Consider the following 21,001-nt stretch of genomic DNA (forward strand, 5'->3'; position numbering starts at 1 on the left):
ACAATATTGAAGCTACTGTTTGGTGCCATGTCGATAAGGATCTTATGGTGAAATTAACTTTATTAATTGCCATTCATCTTACCTAGGGAGGTAGTCTGCTATCCAACACTGGAGGCATTCAAGAGGCAGCTGGACAGCCACCTGTTGGGTATGCTTTGCTTTTGATTCCTGCATTAAGCAGGGAGTTGGACTCGATGGGCTTACAGGCCCCTTCCATCTCTATGATTCTAAGGCAGCTTCCTATCTTCCCAACAAACCTTGTGATGCATTGCTGTGCATAATAAACCAACGTTCATATGGGTCATATAAAAGTAACTGGGCAGCATTGTTTTACCCTTCAGTATAAATAACTTGGATCACAGCTACAAGTTCTTTATAAATGGATTGACTTTTATCAGTTCTTTATGTATCTATACTCATATTTTTTACATCCAAAATGAGTAGAAATCCATGCAATAAATACAAATAAAATCTGATTCCCATGGGACTCCTTCCATGATCTCAAGACAGCATACATAGGACTCTCTTACATTATCTTCAGAAGATAAGTCAGGCTGAGAGATGGTCCAAAGTCAGCTTCAAGGCTGGGCAAGGATTTAAACTCATATTTCACTAGTCCATGTACACCTCTGTCCTACAGTGGATTTTATGTAGTTCTTGATAACATCATTTTTTACAATTATATCTCAGAATAGACTAAAAACTTAAAGAGTGGAAATTAAAATGAACCAAAAGTGAAAAGTGGGGCTTGTGGCACAGGGACCAGAATATTCCCCAGGATCAAGTGAAAGTTATCTAGAGTTCTATGTATGTACAACAGAGCAGAATCAGACCCCAAAATGCTAACCTTTGTTCTTTCCTTCAAAACTCGACTCAATAAAATGCCACGATGAAAGGAGGCAAATTAAGATAAGAATGTTACATGATAAAAAATAAAGGAAATTTAAATAGGACTTCCATTTTTCTTGTGTTCTAACGTACTATCAAAACCTGGGTCCTGATAGGTGATATCTCCTTCAGATAAGGAATATGGAATGTGAAAGAACCATGGAAGGTATTAATATCCCCAATCTTTCCCTACCCTTGTCTGCTAACAGCAATTTCTGATTTTCTGGCAGCTGTTTCCACTCCAAATGTTTTCCCAATAACTGTCAGCATCTTTCTCACACATCGGCTGGATGCCAGCTGCTGAGGAGTTAAAGAGGGACATTATTCATCCAGAAGATAAGCAAACCCCCAATGAGAGTAACCCTCCCTCCCGAAGCAGCTGTTTAATAGCAGCAACTGGAGAAGAGATGGCAAAAGGCTCAGAAAAAGGGAGAAGTTTCTATATCTATTTTTTTTTAAAAAAAAACATGGTGGTGGTGACAGATTAAGTCAAAGCAATTTGTATAGCTGAATAATTTCTAGACCTTATATATCAGTCTGCCTAGGATGTTTATAGCCAGATCCCATGAGCCACCATATTGTCAAGTAAGCATTGAACATGGGATGAAACGGCTGCTGTGACACAACTAGTAATATAGCACTGATATTAAGCCAGACCAGAACATTTCCAGATGGGTAATGGTATTCGTACACCAGCAACAGTTATCATTGTCAGCTGCAGTATAGCTGTGAGGGTGCTGAAGGGATCCTGGTCTTCTGAACATATTACACTAATTTGCTTCCAGCTTCAAGATGTTGGTGATTCCCTTTAAAGCTCTAAACAATTTGGGTCTCTGATAAATGAAATACCATATTTCCCCATGTGAATCTTACCTTGAGTCTACAGTCACTACAACAAGTCCTTTTAATAGCCTGCCTCCCATGTTGGTAAACCGTAATTAACAGTTTACTGTTAACGTGAAGATGCCTCCAGTTTCAATCCTCCCTTAGTGCAAGCAGGAACTACAAACCATGATCTCTGGCTTAATCTCACGGATGAACCTGGGACTGTGACTTGCTTCAGGTTTATTATTTGCTTACCAATCCTGGTTTGTCTGAGCAAAACAAACCATGATCTCTGGGTTGGACATCACACTAAGCAGGAGTTCTTGATCTGTAGGTCATGTGAAGGGAGGAGCAAAGTGGGAGCTTGGGCAATTGTGTTTTCTTTTCCTTCAGCATTGGAGACTAGATGAACATGTTAATGGAAAAGTTCAATAAGGGTTGAAAAAATCAAGCATAAAATGTTGCGGTAGTTATATTGGTATAGGCCATTTTCTGTGCTATTGTGACTATAGGTTTCTGTAGGATCCTAAATACAGACCCTCAGTGTCTGCCTACCATTATTTATGGCTTTATAGCACAGCTATAAAGTTTCATTCAACATAGTGCTAAAGAAAAGTTCAACATTCTGGAAAAATTACAGACTGTTAGAAAGTCATTTATTTAAAAACATCAGGGACAGTGCCAACCTTTGCATCATTTGAAGTACATTTAATCGAATGTTAAATCTGTATAAAAGTTATGATTCTCGCTCCCTGATAGTGCACAACATATTCTGTCAATTACAGGAAAGGACGCATGCTATTATTCTTATTAAATGTCATTTTTTGAAGGTAAATATTTTCCAAGTTAGGTCCCTCATTCTTCTAGGGGGGGGAAAGGGCTGCCTTCCAGGAGTTTCTTACAAATCTTGAACTGGGAATCTCACACTCAGCAGGCTCTGGAAAATTTATTAATTTATATTTATAATATCTAATGACATAGTAAAATAACAGCAAAAAACATAAAGTAATATCAATTTAAAATATACAAATATAAATTAAAAATATAAACTATAAATTATCAGCAGTTAATTAATCACTCATTAACATGGTTTTATTCACCAAAGTTTTACTAAGTTTAAAATATTTAAAATATTCCCTTCTAGTCCCTCAATCTTCTAAAAATACTATAGATAGCCAGGTCTCTTTAGGGACCGAGTAACATACAACGAAGATGCCACTACAGAAAAGGAAGTATTTATTATAGTCATTCTGGTCTCGCACAAAGATGAAACTTAGAGCAGGGCTCAGTCTGTTTGTGCTTATGGCTAATGCAGGAGGGGATGTTTTTGAACACAATGGCCTTGATTCAGTTTGGGACTGCCACTCTGAATTGTGCTTGAAAACCAATTATGAACCAGTGCAGATGTCTTAGCCAAACGGTTACCTTGTTCCTCAACACTTCTGCTGATAAACTGTCTGTCACATCTTAAATTAATGGAAGTTTCCAAGCTGTTGTTCATGGCAGTCCAACACAGCTCGTTAACATAGCTTAGAGATTTCTGGACGTGGTAGTCAGGTTACCCTTTTTATGAACAACAGTAGCTGGTGTACCACCTTCGGCTGGTAAAAACCATTCTGGCCACAGGCACAACTTGAAAAGGACTGTCAGATCCAAAAAATCCCAAACAGATCTTTCTGGGGGAGAGCAACCCCTTATAAACAGGGGGTCCACCAGCTCCCAGAACAATCTGGGCTTCCACCCCGAATATACCTATTTGTGTGAGCTTCAGTTTCATTCAGTCCAGAAGGGGTTCTGAATTATTGGCACTGTATGGCTCACCTCCAAGGCAGGTGACCTCCAAGGCAGGTGAATGGTCCTAGCTGACCGCTGCTAGACATAGAAACTGTGGTTTTCCAGATGTCGTTGGGCTCCAGCTTCAATCCACTTCAGTCAGCGTAGTCAATGGTCCAGGATTATAGGAGCTGTAGTCCAACAACTTCTGGGTGGTTACAGGCTCTCTACTCCAGATATAGATACTTACAGGCTCTGTTGGATCACTGGGAGAACTAAGGACCCATTTTCTATTCCATGCTGCTACTCTTCAGTTTACTGTGCCCATGCTCTGTGCCTGAATTGTACTTTTCTGTGTGAAATGGAGATTTGGCTACTGATGCTGGCTTGCTCCTAGATAAAAACTAGAGGGCTGTAGCTCCTGGCCACATGTACCTCTTTTCTATCTTCCAGTTTCCTTCCGTTTCTGGGCTCTTTGTTCAGGCTTTTGCCTCTTCTAATTCTGGTGGGTTAATCCAACTCTCCTTTTCAAAGCTAATCCATACCCCGTTTTCCTTGTCCTGCTGTCTTCTCCCCAAACTGCTGCTTTATGCTTCCAGAGAGGGGTGAGCAGACTTCAGGCTTGCAAGATCTACTTTGTTTTTTTACTAGAACCCCAAGATCCACCAGCTTGAGCCAGCTGCAGAACATATGCCTAGAATTAAGCTGGGCTCCTGCTGGGAGGAAGGGTGGGCTATAAATAAAATAATAAATAAATAAATAATAAAAAGAATCCTGAGCCCAGGAATTTGTTTTGAGTAACCATTTGGAATGGATCCCACAGTCCTTCCAACACAAAAATCCATTTCTAGTTATCCCCACCCCCTTCAGGACCTTCCAGAGTGGTGTTCTATTGCAGGTGTATCCTGCAACATGTTCTTGACATGATACTATTGCATTAGTAGTTGATTTATTCTGCTTTATTAGTTGTTTTGCAATGTTTCCACAATGCTACCACATCATTGATGTCCAGAGGGGCTATAGTACAACAAAGTGGGACAAAAACTTTTGTGCTAAACAAAGATTTGTGCTAAAAACAGAACATTTGCTCCTAAACAAAGTTACAGGAGTTCAGCAAGACATGCACCAACTGGAACTGAAGCAGTGTGACCACCTTAACACTTCTGCAGGTGACAAACAGTATTGCAAGCGGAACTGCATATAACTGTCCCAATAGCATTATGACCGCAAATCATCATGGATGTGCAATAAAGAATTGTCTGGAAAAGCCCTTCTTGATTTTAGCAATATAACCAGGGGCCAATTTGTTGCCATGGTTAAACAAGTGGGGAGTCAGAAATCCTTGCCAATCTATTTCAGATCACTCAGAGATCTGCAAGCAGATCTTGATGTAAGAACGTAATGTTCTGCCAAAGAGGGCAGATGTTCTTTTAAACAAGATCCAGGTAGGCTGGTTTTATTTATAAGATGAGGATGAAATGAACAAACCAACACAAACAGAGCAGAATGCAACATTACAATTGCTAGATGATCCTCTTGTAGTTGTTACCAGCAACAGTCAAACTCCTGGGTCATCAATCAAACCTTTCATGCTCTCCTTCATTAAGCCATGCCATTGGAGTTTCTCTGAGGAAGGTGTTCCTATTAGTTATATACTGCTAGGCTATGTTGACAAAAGCTGATTGGTGCATTCATCACACCCACTTGGTCTGTATGTCCATAGACTACTTCACTTCAGAGGGGTTTGCCTAGCCAATTAAGATATGCTGGAAGCCACTGCGCCAGTCTCATGTACAGTGACTACTTGGCAGATAGTCTACTTCATACAGATAAGTCCCCAGCCCCTCCTATGACAGTCTATGCCATCATTCATTTTCACACAGAACTATCTCTTTATGAGCCACAGCTTGAAAGGACATAGAGTAAAGGATTTTATTTATTTGGAATGGCACATACTACATATGACAGCATGTCATTGAGCAGATTCAGGCCCTTACATAGGCCCCATAAGGGCATAAAAAGGGGCAACTTCTGGATTCCACCTATCTTCTCAAAGTCACAATATATCTTCCATATATTTGATACTACACATAAGAACAGCCCTCTTGATCAGCCTAATGGCCCATCTAGTCCAGCATCCTATTCTCACAGTGGCCAACCAGATACCTATGAGAAGCCCACAAGCAGGATCTGAGCAGAACAGCACTCTCCCTCCTGCAGTTTCCAGCAACTGGTATTCAGAAGCATACTGCATCTGACTGCAGAGGCAGACCATATTCCTCAGGGTTAGTAGTCATTTATAGCCTTATCCTTCATGAGGGGATGTCTAAACTTCTTTTAAAGCCATCCAAGATGGTGGCCATTGCTGCCTCTTGTGGGAGCAAATTCCATAGTTTACATGCTGTGCGAAGAAGTACTTTTTTGTACGTGTCCTGAATCTTCCAACATTCAGCTTCAGTTTGACTGTTGTGAGAGAGTTAGAAAAGCTTTTCTCTAGCAATGTTCTCCATGCCATGCATAATTTTATTCAATTCTATCATGTTGCTTGTTACTCCCCTTTTCTCTTAACTAAAAAAGCCCAAGTGCTATAATCTTTCCTCATATGGAGTTGCTTGATCATTCTGGCTGCCCTTTTCTGAACCTTTTCCTATTCTACAATATCCTGTTTGAGAGGAGGTGACCAGAACAGTATACAATATTCTAAATGCAGTCAGAACATAGATTTGTATAACGCATTACGATACTGGCAGTTTTATTTTCAGTTCCTTTCTTAATGATCCATAGCATGGAACTTGCCTTTTTCACAGCTGCTGCACACTGGGTTGACATCTTCATTGAGCTATCCACTATGACCCCAATGTCTCATTCGTCATCAGTCACTGCCAGTTCACACCGACCTTCTGCTCACCATTGCCCTAGGCTCTTGTTTCTTTATTATTGTTGTCGTTATTATTATTATTATTATTATTGAATTTATATCCCACCCTTCCTTCTGAAGTAGCCCTTTTACCCTCTGCTTCCTTATGGCTCTGATTTGCCCTGCCCCTTCCTTGGTTCAAAGCAGTTCAGTCAATGGCAGCCAGCAAATTATCTGCTCACTCCTCTTTATAAATACAATCTGGGCTATCACTATACAAAATGTGGATTTTTTTTTTTTAAGTCACAAAATATACATAGCCCTGTTGGGCATGAAGACGCACCCTGTGAAAAAGGAAGGTGACTTTCTTTAATATAGCAGGTTATTTCCCCAGCATTCAGAGTAAAAGAAAGTAGGAAAGACGGTTTTGTTCTAGCATGTATTTTATTAACGTGACCTCTTTTATATATATTCTAACTACTTCTTTTTATATATTACTGTTGTATTTGCTTGCACTATTGTATTAATATTCTTGTGACTTGCTTTGAGTGCATTTTGTTGCAGGAAGATGGGGTAGAAAGCCTTGTAATAAGTGAATATATATATAAATAAATAAATAAATAAATAAATAGCATGATATTGTCATAAAGCCATGTATATTAATGCTTCAGACAATCTGAGATTCCAGTGCAACAGGTCACAATCATGTTGAGATTACACACTGGGACTGACCAACCAAAATCAATAGGAAAGTCACTTTTAATTAAAGCATGAATGGTTTGACATTCATGGGTTGAATAACCCTTGACCTCTCCATAGTTTTGACTGACGGGAATTTTAGCCAACCTTTGGGATAAAGAATGAATGCATTTAGACAAAAGGGTTGAAATACAGAGACCACAGTATTAAACCACTCTTTCCTGGTATTAGTAATCTCTTTAGAGGATTTACTCCTTACTAGCTAGAATTGCTTCTCTAGGGCTTGACTCATTGCCCTCTCAGCTTCTGTTCAGTCTCCTCTCGGTCAGGAAAAACGGATACTGGGAACACAGGAAGCTGCCTTATACCGAGTCGGACCATTGGTCCATCTAGCTCAGCATTATCTACACTGACTGGCAATAACTCTCGAGGGTTTCAGGCAGGAGTCACTTCCAGCTCTACCTGGAGATGCCAGGGATTGAACCTGGGACCTTCTGCAATTAAAACCGTTGCTCTACCACTAAGTTATATTGATCTAGAATGGCTACTACTCTTCTGCTTGATCTATATCTTGGGGTATGTCCCCATTATCTGTGTCCCATAGACAGTTCTCTAGATTAATAATTATGCTAAATATATTGTAATATCAGTCACTGCCATATTATGCTAAAGGCATGGTTCCAGAACTTTAGCTAAAATGGTAAATGGTTGTAGAGCTTTAACTAAAAGATTGGCCTGAAATATTGACAAAAAACACATGAGTTTTCAGAAATTTACATTTCAGTGTTTCTATTGTTTGGATTTAGTATTAGGTACAAGTATGTTTCTACATAAAGGCTTAAAAAGAGTGTGTGTGTGTGTGTGTGTGTGTGTGTGTGGTCTAATGTGTATTCAGGTCATACTGGATCCCCAGTGTCCAGACATGCTGGCAGGTTCAGCCCACAATACCACACATTTGACATCAACCTGATAGATGTACTAGCAGAACATGTTCAAACTTATGAACAACCTCCATCTTCAGGGTACATGTATCTATGAATATTATGCATGGCATGATAGATCTTAACTTGCCTAGGACTATGGGCCGGGAAACACTTGTGTGCTACAATGAGAGGTGGGAGCTCAGGCTTGTACATTGGACGGAAATCTGTTTCCTGGCTCCACACAGATTAATTTGAATGCTATGGGAATGTTTTTCTTTTGTTTCCTGAATGAAGTTAGAGAGAAGAGGAGGATAAATTAGGGAGCCTTTCCAATAGACCCATTATAAAAGCATGCTATCATGCTGACAGGAGAAGGCGTGTGAATCTCTTCTCTCTCCATACCCCCACCCAGTATCTTCTTAATTACTCCAAGGGTGGTAACACAAGACGGTTGTGCTGAGTTTCCCAAGGGCCAAATTGGCACATGTGTTGAGCAAATGCTGAGTGTTTGCAGGAGTATGTCAGAGCAGATATATGTCAAAACACATGCCTGGGCCACATATGCAAGAATGTCATCCTGAACACACCTACACACATTAACAGGCACATCCACAACACAACTATAGTGAAGCAATTTGAGTTCAACTTTTCCTACCTCAGTGAGTTTGAGGGGACTAACCTGGATTAAATATACATGCTGAGTTCTGGACTAGGTGCTACACCCAACATCACATAGGGCAAAGAGGATGAAAGATCATTATCATTAGGAAAGAAACTGAATATGCACTAGTGCCGATGTCTTCTTCAAAAGCAGCACATTTAATGCAGTTGAAGTAATTACTGAAACGAACATTCCCCTCAAATATTCATTGTGTTTTGATACTGCCTGGTGCCCCTTTCCCCCCCTCATAGTCCTTGGCTTCATTTACCCATGCTGCTCTTTAATCCGGTTGGCTGTGGTGACCCATGTGATTTTGGTTATTAGCATCTATGATTCCATCAAATCAAGGTAGCACCATGACAACATCAGCAGAACCACAGTCAACAGCATTCATGGCTGAGGGGACAAATGAGGCTGGGGCCTATGAGAATATGCAAACATGATTAGCACATAGCCCTAAGCCAAACCATGGACTGGCATGAATCAGCAAACTTGCAGGTTCCTGGAGCAAAGATCACACCTGCTGCATCCCTTCCCTGGTCCAGCTGCTGTGCTACCCAGGGCTAAGCATGGTTTATTTATTTATTTATTATACTTTTATACCGCCCCATAGCCGAAGCTCTCTGGGTGGTCTACAGTAACTAAAAACAAATACAATTTAAAATACATCTTTTAAAAAAACAATTTAAAACACAATTTAAAAATTTAAAACAATATAAAACACATGCTAAAATGCCTGGGAGAAGAGGAAAGTCTTGACCTGGCACCGAAAAGATAACAGTGTTGGTGCCAGGCGCACCTCGTCAAGAACATCATTCCATAATTTGGGGGCCACCACTGACAAGGCCCACTCCCTTGTTTCCATTCTCCGAGCTTCCCTTGGAGTAGGCACCCGGAGGAAGGCCTTTGATCTTGAACGTAGTGTATGGGTGGGTTCGTATTGGGAGAGGCATTCCATCAGGTATTGTGGTCCCAAGCCGTGTAAGGCTTTATAGGTCAAAACCAGCACCTTGAATCGAGCTTGGAATATTTATATACCACCCCATAGCCAAAGCTCTCTGGGTGGTTTACAGTAACTAAAAACATTAAAAACAATATACAAATTTAAAACACATCTTTTAAAAACAATTTAAAACACAATTAAAAAAATTAAAACAATTTAAAAACACCCAATCCCAGGCTTATGGTTTATCTTGCTCCAGAAAAATCACAAGTTTTAACCAATTTTTGTTCTTGTTTTACTGCTTATGGTTTTTCAGGGGGGAGATAACCATCAGCCTGGGTTTAGACATAAGCCATGGCTTAGCTCTGGGTAGTTCAGTAGCAGCAGGACCTGGGGAGGAATGCAACAGCCATGATCTTCATTCTGGGATATTTGTTTGCTTGTGATAAATCATGGTTTGGCTTAGTGTTAAACGTCAATTAGATGACAGAGAAGAAGGAAAATGGCACTGAGATGAACAGTATTCAAAACATACAAATACAGTCAAAACATACAAATACAGTGTCAACAATTGCTGAAAAATATAGATAGGAAGTGCTTTTCAACACTCATGAAAATACAACACAAAACAGTACAAAACAACATAAGCAATTCTAGCTCAGCTGTAATGATCACGGTCACAAATACACAGGAAAAGCTGTTGCACAGCCGCCAAGCGTAACAGCCTGAGTTATGGGAATCTTTGTAAGTGTAGTAAGAAGGCTTATCACTTGTTTAGGATGGGAAAAAGGAAAGAACCACAATGGGGACAAGGAGATGGGAAGGAGATGTAAGCGATGACTTGTGTAGGAGGAGTAGTACAAATTCTATTCTGCTCCGCTCTCCATTAAGAGTCCAGGGAGTCAGAAAAAAGAGGCAACTCTATCCAAAATTGACAGATTGAGAAAAATGAAATGAGTTCAGCAGCTAGCATTGTTATGCACATCAGGAAGTTTTTGTATCTCAAAAAAAGAATAGTTGTTCTGTATCTCTAGATGTGTTGTAACACAAAACTCATCCAACATACTTTGCCTTTGCTGTGTTTTCCCCATTCTCATTGCATTACAATGCATGCCTGTAACTCAGAGGAAATTGCTTTCATACTAATCAAAATTGTGGCTAGACTCCAGTAGTTTGAATAGAATTGCATTGCTCAGGATCCCAACTCCCTTCCCCATAGCCCCAGCCTCTTCCCCATCACGTTACTGGACATTTTGCTTAAGCAGTGATTATTTCTTTTATTACTTTGTGATATGTGTGTGTGTGTGTGTGTGTGTGTATGTGTGTTGTCCTGCTTGCATAATAACATAGATATTTACAGAGATTGGCACAATGGAAGCTGCTTTACAGCAAGTCAGACCATTGGTCTGCCTAGTTCAGTACTGTTTATGCTGACTGACCATCATGACAGAAACAGATTTTTTCCCCAGCCTTACCTGGAGATGCTAGGGATTCAACCCAAGACCTTTTGCATGCAAAGCACGTGTTCCCACTGAGATACATACTTTCCTAAAACAGGCATTTGAGATGACATACCATGGATGTGGTTACATCCTACGTGAATTCTTTTTTAAAAATTGGTTCTCAGAAGAGGCAGCTGTAAAACACACTTTCCTGTGCACAAGGTACAATCCCGTTTTTGTCTCAGAGCAATGTAGATGGGGCGAAATAAGGTACGAAGGCATTATAAGAACTATCTTGGATGCTCATGGATAGTATTTCTTAGCTGCAACACTTAGTTCCAAAGCAACACTGCTCTGCTTTCCCAAGATTCGGACAGCATGGAAAAAACGGCTTCTAAAAGAATCCCCTTCAGAGCCAAGACAAGCAAGCCAAGCCTGCCCTGGCTCTCCTGAAGTCCTGGCTCTAAGAAAACTGTACATTCCATAAGACTGGTGAGCCCATAACAGGGTGCTCATAATTATCCATTCCAGATAGTCAGAAATCCGGTGAACACAAGAGTGTTTTTTTTTTAATCACAAGAAGAGGAAGATGGAGGGTAATTGCAAGAGGGAAAAAAGCTAATATTTGTCACCTGACTACTTTGGTGCCATTCCTTATGACCTGCATGTCCACCATACAGCCAGCAGTTACATATGAAGCCAAGTTCAGTTCCGAAAACTCTGCCTAGAGGGGAAGCAAAAAACAACAAAAAACAACAACAGATTACTTGATAACAACAGAAAACACACAAAATAAGACTGACCTATTTGCAGATTTCTCTTTCAAATGGAATGTTTGTCTCAACAAGATTTCCATCAGGTAGCAGCATATCTAATTAGTGGTTGATTTGCACAAGAAACACTCAAGAAGCATGAGGACTCAGGATTAGGGAGTTATTGTAATAGCAAATAAAAGAGGAATTAAAGGACCAAATCCCAAGAAGACATCATCTGAATTGAACTTAAATTCTTATTTGGAAAATTTCATATAGATTTAGTTCATTCATGCATTCGATAGATTTATACCCCACCCAAGGAAGCCCAGGGCTAGCCCCAACACCTGCACATTTATACCATGGAAGAAGAGACTAGCTGAACTGCTTCTGTGGATCATGCAGTCTGCCTAGCATTGGGGAAGGGCAGGGTGGGGGGAAGACCCTGCCTTTTGTTTTGTCATCATTCCACATTTCCAACGTCAAACTGAGGCTGGTTCCAGATTGTTGCTATTTGTGGGTGGGATTGAATCCATGCTAACAAATTCTCAGGTTGCACAATTAAACTGGATTTGACATTCTTACTCAACAAACCCATTTCCAAAACCAAAACAAAATCCTTCACTAACCCTGGACATGGTGCACTGAAAGGTGTGGGATAACAATTGCTTGAGGAAACATATATGCTTCCCACAAACAAATCAGAACGAATGCTCAATAAACAGCAGATACTGTATAACTTCCAAGCAAACTTTGTGAGAACACATCAAGGTAAATGCTAAATAAATAGGTCACCTGGAAGTGATCTGACAGTGTGGAAAATTAGAAATTTCTCAGAGTGGTATTGGTAGAGATTTCATGGTGAGTACATTCATTTCTTTTATTTCATATTGTCTCTGGTTTTAACACCCTACCTACTTTGCAACATCTCTTTGGGACAAAATAAATGAGTGTGCATGTATAGACAACAATGCCCCTCTACTTTCTCTGATAGCACCTACAACTATTATGTGACTCTTGTCTAAAACAAAGCAGCCAAGTAATAAAGAGTAGCAAAGTGTCTTTACATTTGTTTTTTGCTAATGGTAAGAATGCAAGCAAGAGAAGAGGGCTGAAGCAATTACTGTTTATCACACTTTTAGCCAACTGTTTGGTTTGTATCAGGGATGGGGAATCTATGGCCCTCCAGATGTTGCTAGACTACTGCTCTCATAGTCCCTGACCATGGGCCATGCAGGCTAGGGCTGGCAGAAGCTGAAGTCCAACAACATCTGGGGGAACCACAGGTTCTCCATCCCTGATCTATTGGATCCTACCTATACATGCAGGCAAGCAGGCAAGCAGGCAGGCAGGCACGCACGCAGGCACGCACACACACACACACAGAGAGAGAGAGAGAGAGAGAGAGAGAGAGAGAGAAAGAGAGAGAGGCTTACAGTAAAATCACAAAACCATACTTAGCACTCTGGTTTCTCTGTCTTGAAAGCACCAGTTGATTTGTAAAGTGAGGAGAATCAGGCTCATGTGACTGCCTGTCTAGAAACCAACTACTCAAGAACATGTGAAGATCTGTGGTGGTTACATAGTGATAGGGGAATGGCACAGTACTCTAGTTATGTATTCCTGTGTTGCAGATCTAAGAGATGAGATGAAAAAAATAGGTAGTGGGGCTAACCCCAGGTGAGTCCTAGAGCTCAAAACTAACTCCTGGTTCATAAGCAGTTGTAAATAAACAAAGTGTCCTAAGGAGCAGCAGAGAACTGTGATACAATTTGGAAAACTCTTGGGCGTTGAGACAAAAAGGCAGAGCAAGGAGGAAATAGTATATTTTCATAGCAAATAACCCAAAAGAAAACCTGTCCTGTTTTTATGAAGTCTGGTGCGTCAGCAAAGAAGCAGAAGCAACAGATCAAAAGCTAACCATGGAGTGGGAAGAAGGTGCTTATATGGAAGCTGATGGAAAAGAAGAACCAGTGCTTAAGGCCTTCTGTTCCAAAGTCAGTGACTTTCAGGGGGAAAAGATTATTTGTCCTTCTCAGTATCCCCTACAAATCAGGCTGTAGGGCTAGTGAGCAGAAAACTAAAATGCATTAAAAGGGAAATGAGAGGTTACAAGAATGAACAAGGCACATGTGTTCATACGTTTCAAAATTGGTCTGGGGTGTCCTGAGAAGATGTCTGTAGAAGCATCCTTGTATCAAAACATAATGCACTCTGGCAAGAAAACAACTGGGAAGTGATATTTCTGGAACTGTTTGCAGATGTGTTAAATTGTTTGGACATTTTCTTCCAAAAATATTCTACTATTCTTGCTTTTTAAAAAAAATCCTAAATAATAGGAACTTATTCCCCTTGGAAAAGGCACATTTTCACTTACAGCAATCAAAGTACAAAAATCTGCAGTATGATTCAGCAGACACCTGGAAAAATGATCCAAGCTTTGATGAAAAACTACTATAAAAGAAAACCAAATTAAGTCTGATGTAAGCCAGTCTCAAAAGGCTTCCTTAATTCCAATCTCTTCCTAGTCAATGGTCTCAGGCACCTTGAAAGCCAGTACTGAATTGTATGCCTGAGCCCATTTTTGACAGACTTATCGTTGTCCACTGACCTGTTCCACTCGGATCTCAAATGCCCCATTCACTTTCTTCCCTTGAAAATATTTAGCCCTATGGAGAAAATGAGAAAGAGAAAGAGTTAAATGGATACAACTGATGCTTGAAACTTTTTCTTTGTGCTGCTGTTTTCTCCTTCCTGTTGAAAAATATGAACTGGTGCACGAGACATCTTCTCAGTTACCATTTTCGGTCAACTTTGGAGCCAATTCAAACATAGGGGCAGGCGCCTTCAAAGCCAAACCTACCAAATCTGCACTTTGCAAAACATTATGTGAACCAAAACACAGCCACCCTTTGAGATTCACACTTTTCCGAATTTTGTGATGCAGTTATCCAGCCAAGTAACGTGCACAAAAAATGTCTACAGTAGGGTAAAGTATGTGGAAAAATTCATATAGCTGTGAAAATTATATTACATTAGGGAAAACTGCTTGGGAAAATGTGCCCATTGGTCAAAACTGCATACAAAAATGTGTTTAATTCTCACTAATGCAGATAAATTTTCATGAGGATTTTTTTAACATTATGAACTGCTGCAAAAATGTGAAGAACGGAATTTAAGATCGAATAAATGAGAAATGGAAATCAAAATTGACAGATTTGTCCATCCCTACTCAGAAGTAAATCGTCCTGAATACCATGGGGCTTACTCCCAGATAAGTGGGGTTAGGACTGCAGCCTTAATCATGCTTAAAGTAGACCAGTTGAAATCAAGGGGACTTCAGTCATTTCAGTGGGTCTTCCCTAAGCATTACTAAGTCCAGATCCAAACGATAATGTTTTGGACTCATAAAATGGCTTTTCGAAATGGATCCTCTGCAGTGCCTGTGTATGGAAAAGTTTGATCTGCATGGGTTTCTCCATTCATCCACTCAACTATCCAACTTTTTAGGTCAAAAAAGAAAAAGGAAAAAAAGAGAGAGAGAGCTCACACTCACAATCCCTGTACTTGGGATTTACAGTCTTTGGCTGTGAGAATTCTTTGTGTGGAGGGGAAACATGCTTTTAGTTATCTATCCTGTTTCATGAGGGATAGCCAAAGAAAATAACAATTCCTGAAGAGGAAGCATATCAGTAAATAAACTAGTTTTACAATTGATCTTTTTCCTCTGTGTTTTTTCCAGGGCCTGCCCTTTTGGGTCTACTTCCACCACCTTCCCATTCTCCCCCCCCCGGGCTTTCTCCATGTTCTTCCCAGCCACAAAAAGTTGATTGCCACTCTCCCAGATGCTCCTTAAGGGCATTTGTATGACATGCAGCAACTATTTTGTATCACACATTATTCAAATTAGTGCACTTTTGGCCTGCTCCCTCTTACTAAAGCCAGACAGCATGCCAGAGATACACGTATGAGGGTATCAGTTTGTTGCACAGCATGGAAATGTCTATTACGGGTTTGTTTTCAGTGGAAACCATCCATATGAACTTTGGGAGCAGGTTAACTTAAAAACCACATGAGATCAATAAATCAGACCATGCTTCCTGACGGTCACTCACGGGTCTCAGCAAACCTTGCTGTATTTCCTCTACAACTATACCTGTTTTCTCATTATGGCTGACATCCATGAACCACTTTAGCAGGTGTTCAGACCTATAAATCCAGTTCAGTTAGAGAGGTGCGCACTGTCACAGCTAAAGCAGCTCATTCCCTGGAGCTATGCCCTCTGCAACTCTATGCACTTAATTTTAAGAAACCCACAGCAGATAAGCAGCGGTGCCCAAGATGATGCCCTCTAGATAGTTGGTATAGTGAACAGGTGTTATATCAAGGTGACCAATATGGTGCCCCCAGACGTTGGTAGACTCCAGTTCCTGTTAGCCCAAGCCTGCATGTCCAATGGTCAGGGATAATGAGAGCTGTAGTCCAACAACATCGAGAGGGCACCACATTGGCTACCCCTGCTTTAAGTCATGGTAGCCTTTTCTACAGCCACCTATCTGCACCATTTTGGCTTCTACAACCACAAACTTCATCATCCTCTCTGGTGCTTTAAGAGAATGGCAGTGCTAGAGGCCATTGCTGTTCTCAATATTGTTTTATCTTAAGTGTTTATCTTTGCTGTTTCACACATTTTATGCCTTCTGTCGCTCATAAACAGCCATACTGGAATACCACCTTGGCTTTTAAAACAACAAGCTGTATATAGAAAAGAGTCTGGATAGAACAGCCATTCTGGTAGCTGCAGTGCACTCCTGGTCTCATCCATATATTATACTCACCCTCTCTTTGATCGTTGTTAATTGCTGCCATTTCCATGCAAGTGACCATTGCAAGGATCTAGTGCAATGGTACATCTGCTGTGGCATAACACATATTTGATGCCAACACTCTGCAAAGTCAAGTGGCTGATTGGAGCCACTGGATCTTTGAAAGGCCCAGAGAACCTGGGCCAACCTGGGCTCTAAATCACTATTCCTGCTGTTGTTGTGATGTGCCTTCAAGTCGATTACGACTTATGGCGACTCTATGAATCAGTGACCTTCAAGAGCATCTGTCATGAACCACCCTGTTCAGATCTTGTGAGTTCAGGTCTGTGGCTTCCTTGATGGAATCAATCCATCTCTTGTTTGGCCTTCCTCTTTTTCTACTCTCTTCTGTTTTCCCAGCATTATTGTATTTTCTAGTGAATCATGTCTTTTCATGATGTGTCCAAAGTACGATAACTTCAGTTTCATCATTTTAGCTTCTAGTGACAGTTCTGGTTTAATTTGTTCTAACACCCAATTATTTGTCTTTTTCACAGTCCATGGTATGCACAAAACTCTCCTCCACCACCACATTTCAAATGAGTTTATTTTTCTCTTATCCCCTTTTTTCACTGTCCAACTTTCACATCCATACATAGAGATCGGGAATACCATGGTCTGAATGATCCTGACTTTGGTGTTCAGCGATACATCTTTGCATTTGAGGACCTTTTCTAATTCTCTCATAGCTGCACTCCCCAGTCCTAGCTGCTTTCTGATTTCTTGATTATTGTCTCCATTTTGGTTAATGACTGTGCCAAGGTACTGATAATCCTTGACAAGTTCAATGTCCTCATTGTCAACTTTAAAGTTACATAAATCTTCTGTTGTCATTACTTTAGTCTTCTTGACGTTCAGCTGTAGTCCCGCTTTTGTGCTTTCCTCTTTAACTTTCATCAGCATTCGTTTCAAATCATTACTGGTTTCTCTGCTAGTAGTATGGTATCATCTGCATATTTTAAATTATTGATATTTCTCCCTCCAATTTTCACACCTCCTTCATCTTGGTCCAATCCTGCTTTCCGTATGATATGTTCTGCGTTCAGATTAAACAAATAGGGTTATAAAATACACCCGTCTCACACCCTTTTCTATTGGGAACCAATCGGTTTCTCCATATTCTGTCCTTACAGTAGTCTCTTCTCCAGAGTATAGGTTGTGCATCAGGACAATCAGATGCTGTAGCACCCCCATTTCTTTTAAAGCATTCCATAGTGTTTCATGATCTACACCGGCCTTTCCCAACCAGTGTGCCTCCAGATGTTGTTGGACCACAACTCCCATCTTTTCTGACCATTGGCAATGCTGGCTGAGGCTGATGGGAGTTGTGGTCCAACAACATCTGGAGGCACACTGGTTGGAAAAGGCTGATCTACACAGTCAAAGGCTTTGCTGTAATCTATAAAGCACAGGGTGATTTTCTTCTGAAATTCCTTGGTCTGTTCCATTATCAAACATATGTTTGCGATATGATCTCTGGTGCCTCTTCCCTTTCTAAATCCAGCTTGGACTTCTGGCATTTCTCGCTCCATATATGGTAACAGCTTTTGTTGTAGCATCTTGAGCATTACTTTACTTGTATTAAGGCAAGCCAATATTTAGGGGACCAATGGGAAGGGCAGGTAGAGACTGCAGCAATCTTGTGGGCTTTCTCACTGGAGGAGAGCTCCACTGCCTGGGTGTAATACTCCATAGTGATCTCCATAGTGCACCTGCATCCATTCCAGTCCCATATGAACCTTAGTCAATTCCCCTCCTGCTTTTCCTGTCTTTGGAAGACCATCTGAATGGAAAATGGATTAACAATCTGAGAAACAAAGTGAATGGCAAGCTTTCACTCGGGGAAGGGCCCACTGCTGTCTCGAAAGTTCTCTGAAGGCCCATAAAAACATGGTGCCACCCCTGGTAAAGCCGCTTTACTTGTACAGCAGCTCACAATATTTAATTTCATGTGTAATCTGTCCTATCTCAAAGGCTATAGGGGCCCTTCAAGTATCCTGGGCTCTATCCATTTAAGGTTTAAAAGGTAACCACCAGGATTTTGAACTGAGTTCCAAAATGGACCAGAAGCCAAAAAAGCTGATGCAGCAATACAGTTACATGCTCCAAAAAATTGGCTCTGGTCACAACCCTGGCTGCAGCATTTTGCACCAGTTATTTCTCTGGCAGACTGTGCAATCAACATAATACCCCAATCCTAAAAATATTACAATGAAGGAAGCCACACTGAATTATTCGTAACTTACTTCCATATCATTTGTTTAAGAGTATGACCTCAGGGCATGAAAACAACACCAGCCTTTTCTCCCTGCCCGATCTCCCAAAAAGGTTAAACAGTCCAGAATAATGATCACTCTTTAGTGGTATGTTCACAATCACCAGCATAGATTAGAATCACCTACCCTACATTTGTTTGCTTTATTTATCACAGTGTGGGGAACCTCTGGCCCACAGGCCTAATTTGGTTTGTGTGGCCATTCCCCACACTTCATGTGCACCTGGCAGCATATGTGACGTCTTGTGTGGCTACAAAGGAATAACTGGATGCTTCAAGTGAGCTCCTGATTATTCCTTTGCACGCAGGGCTCCCTTTCAGCACCCATCATCTCATCTGGGCTGACAGGGAGCCCACTGGGATCCATTGCGCAGTACTTATAGACCACTAAATCATAAAAAATTCAAAGCCGTGTATAACAAATACAAAAGCAACAATAAAAATAAAAAATACATAAATTGCAATTTAAAACGATAGAACAGAGTGACTAATAAGAAAATGTGGTTAGATCGCTAACCCAAGAATGCTTGGGAAAATAAGTCTTTAACATGTGTAGGAAAATCATGTCTGATGTCAGTGAGGAGGATGTTCCACAGAGTGGGTGCAGCAACGCTAAAGGCCCTGTTTCGTGCCACTAATTTAATGTTAAATACAGATTATCTGCCTCTCACTACAATTTAGCATTCTGCTAAAACATTCCTTCACCTGTCAGCAAAGCGAGGGGCTGTGGCTCTGCCTCTACCTCTGGTGTTATGTGACTCCTCCCAGCCCCTCTCTGGCATGTCCAGATATTGGGAGAAGGTCTGAATGGGAGAAACCTGCCAAACATATGTAGGCTGTCCCTACAAGCTACAACCCTGTGCACTCACCTATGCAGGTTCACCAAGGTTACTCCTTTCAGACCCTCCTCCAGTGCCTGGACAGTATAGGGCTGGATCAGGCCAAAGGCCCATCTAGTCCAGCATCCTGTTTTCACAGTGGCCAACCAGCAGAAGTGGCTCACGGCATGTGGCAGAGTTGCTACACAAGCTTCTTGACAGATGGATCATGGTTGCTTACTGGAAGGGAGAGGGGCAGGGCAACAGGGAGGTTGGCACAATGCAAACACCCTGGCATAGCCAATCTGGTGCTCTTGCAGGTGCATTTGCAGCACATCTATCTCCCTGCTGCCTTGCCCTTCTCTCTCCCGGTACATAACAGTGAATGTAGTATCTCTGTCACAGCTGGCAAGCCACTTCTGCCAACCAAGGGCCACATTCACCTCTAGGCAACCTTCCAAGGGCCACATGCTAACGCTCATGGCCAGAGACAAAAGTTGGTGTAGCGCTTAATATAAATCTTACCTTTGCACAGTAGGCTAGTTTCAACACATATTCATACACCTCTCTCTATCCTCCATCCATGCAAGTTTGAAGCATTATCAGAATTCAAAGTTACAAGCAAAAACACTTGGGGTGCAAAGCAGGGCCAGTGAGGTGTGTGGCTTGGGAAGAGTTCCCAGGACTAGATAGAGAGGCTGGAGGGGGGGGTGCATTTGGCCCCCAAGCTTGACATTCCCCACACCTTCCTGGACGGGGAACCTGTAAGCATTACCTGAGTGCAATAGCATTCTGTGATTAACACCGATTCCCTGAACAGAGCTACTGTAGAGTAGAAGAGTTAATGTCTAACTAATCCATATTAAGTGTTTTTGAATGTATGTCCTGAATCTATTTAAGCACATAATACTGTTTAATTTGAAATTTAAATCACACCTGCTGTGTAACAGTTGCTGAAGTATACTAAATGTGTAACTAATGAAAAACAACTCCACACTTCACCCCAGGGATGTAGTTTGCTCAATATAACAGTCAAATCTTTATTTGGTCTTGTTTTGTGGTGTGTTTTACAAATGTTCTTTTTTGGATTTTGGAAGGAAGATTGTAGTATGACACCATAACAAATGAGCTGATCTGCAGTATCAGTGTTACAATAATTTGTAACACTGTAAGAAATTCAGACTTAGGGTCTACCCACTCCTATACTTAGTCAATGGAACCCTACTTAATTTACTTAAGTCAGCTGGACTAACTTAATTCGCATGAATGTCAGGCATTAA

At 41.0% G+C, this 21,001-nt stretch overlaps 1 protein-coding gene across 2 annotated transcripts in view; it reads right to left on the bottom strand.

Moving 5' to 3' along the window:
- SYN3 (synapsin III) overlaps positions 1–21,001 on the bottom strand; it is a 272,542-nt gene that overhangs the window by 241,240 nt on the left and 10,301 nt on the right. Inside the window, exons 2-4 of one of the 2 annotated variants that reach the window (XM_061638969.1) lie at positions 14,375–14,432; positions 11,644–11,735; positions 9,147–9,149 (exon numbers count right to left, since the gene is read on the bottom strand). In XM_061638969.1, the coding sequence (XP_061494953.1) occupies positions 9,147–9,149; positions 11,644–11,735; positions 14,375–14,432 (153 nt within the window). The remainder of the gene's footprint in view (positions 1–9,146; positions 9,150–11,643; positions 11,736–14,374; positions 14,433–21,001) is intronic. The other variant, XM_061638968.1, reaches the window with a different exon arrangement.

The sequence above is a fragment of the Rhineura floridana genome, chromosome 8 (genome assembly GCF_030035675.1).
Source record: "Rhineura floridana isolate rRhiFlo1 chromosome 8, rRhiFlo1.hap2, whole genome shotgun sequence".
Taxonomy (NCBI): Eukaryota; Metazoa; Chordata; class Lepidosauria; order Squamata; family Rhineuridae; genus Rhineura; species Rhineura floridana.